Source organism: Dendrobium catenatum, unplaced genomic scaffold (assembly GCF_001605985.2).
Source record: "Dendrobium catenatum unplaced genomic scaffold, ASM160598v2 fragScaff_scaffold_1463, whole genome shotgun sequence".
NCBI classification, from domain to species: Eukaryota; Viridiplantae; Streptophyta; class Magnoliopsida; order Asparagales; family Orchidaceae; genus Dendrobium; species Dendrobium catenatum.
The window spans coordinates 338,576-347,631 of record NW_021319925.1 but is presented as its reverse complement, the minus strand read 5'-3'; the positions used below and the strand labels follow the sequence as shown (position 1 = coordinate 347,631).

The window sequence follows — 9,056 nt, the reverse complement described above, 5'->3', positions numbered from 1 at the left end:
GCTCACAGTACGATCGAGGAGTTTGCATTGGAATTGACGAGTTCACTCGAGATAATAATTTCATGAAATGAATTCAATTTTCAATTAGTTGTGTAATCAGTCCCCATAAGTGATGCGCCCTGACTAAATATGATTATTGTCTTAAATAAGTGTTGCTAATTGCTAGGAGTCATTGGTAATGGTTTCCCCATCCATGACCTAACCTTATTATTGTGAGAAGTAAGAATTGTTTTTTTTTTCTAGAGGTTCGCCTGTACACTTGGTACTGGCATGGGACATCACCACCTTGGCCACTGATGGCATACCTTGCCCTCTTGATTCAGGAACTTTAAATACCTCCAACCTCATTTTCACCTAATGTTGTGGCTGTTTGACCTTTGCTTCTTTCTACCTTATTTCTTCCTATTTACCATCTTATGTAAGAATATAAACCCAATGTTTGTCTTCATTGAAAGGAGTATATAGCTTTTCGCTGCTGTTCATCTGATTGTAGGGTGAAGATAGCCTCTTCATGTGATATCCTAAACTTCACCTACCTTGAATGCCTCCTCCATTGCGAGGATAATGTATATAGAGCTCCTGGCGGTGATTTGGTCGACGATGGCGTTGTCATCGTCCGGAAGGAGGTTCGCTTGAAGTCATTTGCCTTTAATCTTATTAGGGCCATTGTTTAAAATTTCACAAAAGGAGGCTTGCCTCAAGACCCACCTTAGCTCAATTAAAAAGAAAATGTCATGAGGTGAGTGCCTCAGCTTGGCCTGATGAGGTGCATCTCAGTGGGTTTGAGGTGTTCCTTTGTGTAATTTCTAAGCACAAGCCTAAAAAATGAGGGTTTTTGTGATTTAAAAATTTTGACTTATAAATTTAATTTATAAAAGAATTTCATTTTGTTATTTCTCTTCACCTATACTAAAAATAAATATAATCGAGAATCAAAATTGCACTCACCTTCTCAACTCCCAATCATATGTTGCACTTGCACAATGGTACTTGCACTCAATTTCACAACTGCAATTGATGATGAGGGAGAAGAGAAAGCGACTCACTATAATGATGATTCTTATGATGATCCACTAAGTGATGAGAGTAGGGATGATTTTTGAATTCATAAATTATAATCTTATTGACTTAGAAAACTTGTTTATGTTGAATTAAAAGAGGGAGAAACTTATTTCTATGATCTTATTTGATATTTTAATTTGATGTTAATATGTTATGTAATATTTCATATTTTATTAATTTAATGATTTAATGTTGAGGTTTATGTCTTAAAACTCTTGAGGCTTACTTTTCGCCAAAAAAACAAAGAACGCCTTTAAACTTGATTGCACAATTCCAAACCTTGATTAGTGCTTCAAATTTGGCTCTTACTAGAGCTCATTGTCAAACAAAAACCCCGATTTGTTTTGTATTTTTATTGTTAAGCTAAGTTTGGCATACCCACAAAAGAGTAATGCTTATTTGGATTGCCAAAGTTTAAACTTTACATCCAATCCAATATGAAAAATATTTTTCCTGTATTTAGTTTATGGTAATCAAACAACTTACAACTCTGACTAATTAGAGTACAATACATTTATTTTACATCTTGAATGCATGACAATCCCCAAGGTTTTTAGATTGCTTTAATATGTTTGTAACTTCTTTTCATGTTTTCCTCATTTTATTTTTTCCTTTTTTGTTCTTTTGTAGAGTTATTGGTTTTCAATATGATGCTCTTATGAAATTAATTAGATTTAATTGAGTGGATAATAGGTTACTACATCTTCAATCATCGAGTAGCTTCTTTAACTTTGGTTCTGTCATGGTTCAGAAGGGAGTCGGCTAGGAATTCTTTTCCTGCTAGCTGTATGCATATTAGCTTTGATTATAGCTATTAATTTCTGAGGTTACGATGCCAAAGATCAGCAAAGAACTTTTGGATCATGTTGAGAGGCCTTCTCTACTAGGTACATTATTTCAATCGTTGTCAATTTTTACTTAGACTATTAAAGTTAGGAATCATAAGTATTTATTTGAATCAATACAAAAAATGTTTCAGATGGCCTTCTTCTTAGCCGCAAGAATCTCACACCTCAAACCTTAGAAAGTAAGCACCAGACCTATGTGAACTTAAAAGAAAGGCCATCATTTACTCCGCTTCCTAAGAGCCAAGGTGATTACCCTTCATTGTGTGTGCTTTCTCTCCCTTTCTCATTGTATGCACTTTTTTGCAAGATTGAATAAAATGCCATATTGCGCTTATGATATGTACATTAATGGAACACATCAGTTTTTTTTGTTGATTTTAAGCGCAATATTTAGTGGATAACATATGCTTTTTAATATTTTTCCCATCAACTTAATTTGTTTGCTTTCAAATTTTCATTTGTGCAAAGGAGTTTCAAGGTAAGAGGTAGGGTGGTAGTGTTGTTAGAGATGAACTTTCCTGGCAACTGTTAACTGTGCTTTCCCTTGAGTCACTTTTCTCATCCTTGAGTCACTTTTCTCAAATGTTAAAATGACCTATCATTATGTGGTGTTTTAAACATTTTTTAGACAACAAAAATGAAATTCACTGGATCATAATCAATATATCATCATTTGTCTTATCCCAACAATCTATGCCAACTTTTTGTATTGCATATTTTCATTCATTCTTGTTGAGTAGCACATTAGATGTCAATCTTGTTCAAACAATCTCTGTTGCTTCATGGTACTTAGGGTTATAATGCAAATAGATAATGCAATGTTTGAAAATGCAAATTGGATGAGAAATTCCTTTTTCAAAAGGCGATTATATTAATTATTCCTAAATTTTAAGTAATCAAGCAGAATAGAATGAATCTATACTCAATATGATAATTTATTGATTCAACAAAATCAAGCCTTTATCCCATTACGGTGGGTTGGTTGCATGAATCATTTTTTCTCCAGTGTCTTGTGAAGAGTCAAATTCTCATTTAAATCTAATAAGAATATATCATTTCTAATATTTTCTAACATAGGGTGGATCTCATGTAGCCGACCCCATAAGCCTAGGCAAAGCATTATGTAGCTCATTTGTAATTTGTATATAATAAATTATATTTTGGTGTCATCAATGATCTACAACAACGAATAAGGACTTTATCCTATTATGTGGAGTCAGTTTACTATGAATCATTTTTCTCTATTTGTGTTCATATTAAGAGTCAATCCATTTTAAATCTAATCGAAAAAGATTTTTTTTTATATAATTTCTAACCAAGTCTTTTTTAGGTTTCACCTCTGCCTTCATTATATTAGGCCTAATCTAATACATCTATTTTTTCTAACAAGTTCATCTGAGGCCGACATTTTGAATGACCAAACCATATAAGACAACTCTCAATCTTAATCTGCCACTGGATGCTAACCTTTTAATGCATATAATTGTTTTGTATTCTGTAAGTGTCAAGCCACTCATCCACCTAAGCATCCTCATCCTTGCAACACTTAACTTATTTTTATGCTTCACTTTTTATAACCAACATTCTACACCATAAAGTATTGTAGGTCTCACCACCATCTTATAAAAAATTCCCTTAAATTTGAGGGGTACTTTCCTATCACACAACAAGCCTGATGCATTCCTCCACTTCCACCATCCAACTTGAATTATACTATTGATATCCTCGTATATTTCACCATTGTTTTGAACAATATACCTAAAATATATAAAGCGTTCACTCTTTTTAATAACTTGATCACCCAATGTCACAATCTCACCATTAGATCTATCATTACTAAAATTATATTCTATATATTTAGTTTTAGATCTACTCATACGAAAACCTTTAAACTCTAAGATTAACCTCCATAATTCAAGTAATCCATAAGGTCCCTCTCTAGTCGTATTGAAAACAAGAATATCATCTGCAAAAAACATACTTTAAGGTATATCCTCTTGCAATTTTCTAGTAAGAAGATCCATGACTAAAGCAAAAAGATATGGGCTTAAAGTTGATCTTTGATGTAATCCAATTGAAATAGGAAAATACTTGGTCAAACCACCTTTTGTTTAAATACAAGTAACAAATCCTACATACATATCCTTAATGATTTGAATTTCAGCATTATTAACTATACCAATTCTAGAACTCTCCAAAGCACTTCTTTTGGAAATTTATCATATTGTTTTTCTAAATCAATAAATATCATACATAGATCTTCCTTATTCCCTCTATACTTCTCTATCAACTTCTCAATAAATGTATAGCTTCCATAGTAGTCCTATCCGACATTAATCCAAATTGATTTTGAGAAACATTAGTATCATGTTGTAATCTATGCTCAATAACTCTCACCAGTAGTTTTAACGTATGACACATTCTTAATTCCTCTATAATTTGCACACTATTGTGCATTACCTTTATTCTTAAAAATAAGAATCAACACACTCTTTCTTTACTCATATGACATCTTTTTAGTCTTCAAATTATATTAAAAAACTTCATAAACCAAGAAATTCCTTCATCTCCTAAGCATTCCATACCTCTATTGAAATATTATTAGGTCCAACAGCTTTTGCTTGCTTTATTTTCATTTAAGCCTCTCTAACTTCAATTTTATTAATACGATGATAAAAATAAAAATCCTTATTTTCATTGAGGGTGCTAAGATCTTTATTGAAAAACTTATTGAAATATCTCATCTATCTTTGTCGAATATCCTCTTCTAATAAAAACACATTTTGATCTCATTTTTAATGCACTTTACCTGAAATAAAATTTTTACTTTTCCTATTTTTTTGCTTAACTAATTTATATAGTATTTTTTTACCCTCCTTAATATCTTATATAGTATATAATTCATTAAAAACTAAATCATTTGCATCGTATATTACTTTTTTTAGACTTCTTATGGGGTCCTTTATGCATTTCTCAATTTTTTCGAGCTTTTACATCTAAACTAACTTTTATAACAAAGTTTTTTATCTTTGATCTTTTTTTACACATTTTGATTTTACCGCCAACTATTTTTACTATTATAAGTTTTTCCTTTTGATACTTCAACTACATCCTTTGTAATATTTTTATTATCACTAGTTATTTTTTCCCTCATAACTTTAGTATTTTCATGCACAGTCAAAATCTTAAGATATTAAATTTTACTCTAAAAATATTTTTATTAGTGCTCTTTAAATGTCCCTATCTAATCCTAGGATAACATTTTATTTTATTTTTCATATTCCGCCCTTTTTTCAATAGCGATATTGGGTATATAAACTTTTACTTGGAATAAATTTACAATCTTTGCAATCTAAATGATCAATTTTTCTTATAAGAAAACAATCAATTTGAGTTTACTATGTCCATTCTTATAAGTGATGAGGTACTCCTCTCTTTTCTTAAATAAGATAGTAACACTTATAAAATCATAAGCTAGAGCAAAATTTTATATGGTCCTACCAACTTCATTAGTTTCTCTAAACTCATAGTCATTATGAATGCTTTTAAAATATTCTGTCACTCTACAAACATGTTCATTTAAATTTCCTTCATTAAAATTTTTTCTTCAAGAGATATCATATGTATTAATTTTTCTAAATCATTTAAAATTTTTAATTTTAAGCACATATCCAAACTTATTTGAGGAACATAAGCATTTATAATGCTTATAATATGAACATCAACAACAATCTTTAAAATTATAATTCTATTAATTTTTACAACATTATCCTTCAAACTCTTATCTAGAATCACACGTACACCATTTCTAAATACGACTCCTACATAAATGACAGTTTAAATCTTAAACTATCAATCTTTTTACCCTTATCTCCAACTCATTTAGTTTCATGAATATATAAAATATTTATCTTAATATAAATCATAATATCTATTAATTATATTAATTTGCATGTAAGAGAACCTATAGTTTAAGTTAGGGCTGTCAATTCAGGTCAACGGGTCGGGTTCGGGGCGAATCTGGAACTGACCCGACACTATTCGGGTCAACCTGAACCCGATCCGTTTTTAAAAACAGGTTAGGTTTTCGAACCCGACCCGACACGAATGACCCAGGGTTGACCCAAAATTACCAGTTTTCAGTTCAAATACGAGTTTTCGGGTCAATTTCGGGTTGCTGGGTCAACCCGAACTTGACCTGGTTTTTAAAATGGGTTGATTTGTTGAACCGAACCTGACCCGTTTCGGGTCCGGGTTGACCCTAACCCGGATTTTTCTGGGTCGGGTTCGGGTCGAGTTTCAGGTCGTGTCAAAAATTGACACCACTAGTTTAAGTTTCTATCATAATTCCAGTTTTATGGACTAGCGTTTTTGCTCACATCCATCCATGATGTGAGAATCCTTGCTTATTTAACGCAACACTTCGGTGCCGGTGCAGTGGCCCTTGCACACTTCTCACTGTATTTAAGCCATACATTGTGTCACTTTCAGGGAACGCCTTAGCATTAATAGAATGTATTAAATGATTCATCACGTCATTATTATTTGACAAGTTTTATTCTGGTTGTCAACTACATAACGCAACTTTTCATTTTTTTCATCTAAGGCTTGATTTAATAATGACAGTAATTGATAAGTTAATGATTGATTAAATAAAAAAAATCAATGAAATTAACCCATATAAAATCACCTGTGTATTAAGATTCACATTACAATTACAAAAATAGATTTGACAAAAATAAATTAGTAACAAATTATTGAGAATAAAAGAAAACATGAAACAAAAATCATAAATAGGGAAAATTCAGACTTCACACTATCACAAAAAGATGACATCCCTTTGAAATTAGTTGTCTCACACACATTGCACTCAAAAGGATTCTAAAAAGCCTCCTAGGTTGAACATAATCTTAAATTTAATTAATCAAGAAATCCCCTTCATTTTCCTTGGATTTTGTTTTGGCAACCATCTATTTTCCGATGGCCGGTTATCTCTTAATCAGTTCAAATGTAATATCGATCACAAGCATATCTCATCAAGGTAAATCTTAATAGGCCGAACAAATAAGCACCACTTGATAGTCCTCCCAAAATGGCTCGTTATAATCTTATGGCTTCTGCAAGGGTGACTATTATACACGCAGAGCCTGATTCAAGTGCACCCGCAACGGCTTCAAGCATCAGAGGCTAAAGGAATTGAAATCTACAAAGCTGTATGATCAAACAACCGCAAAAAAACATGAATAGGAGGCTACATATACTAGGAACCACTTTGGCTATTCCAAAACCCCTGCTACATAAACAAGGCTGCACAGACAGTTTTTTATCTTCTTTTTTTTTGCTTTTTCAATTGTTCTAATTATTCAATTGAAGTTGTCTCACCCATGAGATTTAAGTTGCAAATAGCATATATGAAGCCATCTCATATTTGATCATTCATGCGGCCTTATTGTGATTCCAAACTCTATTCATTAATAAACTACTGCTAATGCTATTTATTACTCCAACTGATATATCTTTAATCATTTCAATACATCTTGATACGAACAATTTCTCCATAATGACCATCATCTTATCAGTTATCATGAAATATGGTCATATGCCCAAATCCAAGAGCATATTCTGACTTATGTAGTTTATTTTTTATATAATATGAATTAATATTATTACGAAATTTTCATATTTGTTTTCCTTTGGATATTTCAAGTTAGAAATGTCTGCGAGGATGATTTTTTTCTGTGTCAATGAGAAAGTTCCACCAAAAGGTTAAAAAAATAATGTGTTGACATTATTTTTATTAGTGATTTTATTATCCAAGGCGTATGATCTCAATTGACATGTATTCCCAGCTCTTGGAAAAGTGAAGGAATTTCTTAAAGTCATGGCTAAAGCTAATCGAGACCTGGAGCTCAGGGCACAGGCATGAGTTGTAGCACTCAAATTAGTTTTTTTCAAGCTTTGTTGTCACTTTATCTTAAATGGTTTTTCATTGTTGTTTCAGGTGAACCCTTCTTCAAACTATGATGTTGAGGTGCTTAATGATGATGAAAAGGAGTATATTGAAATGGTATGCCATTCTCTCCATCAATAATTTGCCTTAAAAACATTATACAAACATCATCTAAAATTGGAATTCATTTGTTCTTCTCTGCTTGAAGGATTTGCTTTTGGGTGTTGCTGATCTTCATAGTGATGAAGCGGTCACTGCAGCAGAAGCATCAATGTCTGGCTTTCAGCCAGCAATTGCATCAGCTAGCAGCTATTCTTCTGACAGCGAAGATTCTTATCTTGACAGTGATGATAATGGCGGGGAAAACTATAATAGTAGCAATACAACATTCAAATATAACAGTAAGTCTACAAGACACCATACAGATATTAATGAATTATCATCGGAGGCTAAGCGAAACAAAAGACCTAAGGTTGTCATGCTCGACTAAAAGTGAGTTATTTTTACTTCATGGGATGTTATCTAAAGTCATGAAGTGTTGGTAGACTTTATCAATAATCTCATTTGTTTAGAAGCAGGATGGAGTTTGCTTTATTGAAGCTGCTTCTCTTGGTCGAGCGACAACCTTATGTTTTGCCATTGAATTATATGAGAGGGCTTTAGATCCCATAAAATTGGTTTAGGATTGCCATTGAAGGTGTACTATTTAAATCTTGCTATTTTTTTCCCTTAGAAGTAGTATTTTGTAGCTAAATTAAAAAATTATCCATAATGTTTTTTGGCTTTTAAATTCAGCTTTTGTGAGCTTTTCATTGGTGTATTTTTATTGAAGGTGTAGTCTCAAAATCTAATGGTGCACTTCCTAGTTTGTTCTTTAGAAGTAGCGTTTCAGAGCTAGTTTAGAATATAACCCCTAAAAGTTTTTTTTTCAATGTCATGAAATGTGTGTTGAGGATTTTCATTGAAGGTGTAATGTCTAAATCTATTCATACTTCGTTGTTTGTTCTTTAGAAGTAAACATTTCATAGCTGTCTCAGAATATTGTCCCAATTGTTTTATTTCAACGTCAAAAATGTATGTTGTGGACTACTATCAAAATTGTAAGATTGAAATCTAATGATACACTGCCTAATCTGTTCTTTAGAACGAAGCATTTCATAGTTCTTTTATAATATTGCTTCTACTATTTTTTCTTT

General features: G+C 32.0%; 1 protein-coding gene across 1 annotated transcript; it reads left to right on the top strand.

Moving 5' to 3' along the window:
• The first annotated feature begins 42 nt into the window (after window positions 1-42).
• LOC110107562 lies at window positions 43-8,670 on the top strand. The gene is made up of 5 exons (XM_028700150.1): window positions 43-1,949; window positions 2,042-2,155; window positions 7,760-7,830; window positions 7,912-7,977; window positions 8,069-8,670. Exons 1-5 carry the CDS (start codon window positions 1,895-1,897, stop codon window positions 8,348-8,350), a joined length of 588 nt encoding a protein of 195 aa, XP_028555983.1. The 5' UTR covers window positions 43-1,894; the 3' UTR covers window positions 8,351-8,670.
• The last annotated feature ends 386 nt before the right edge of the window (window positions 8,671-9,056 follow it).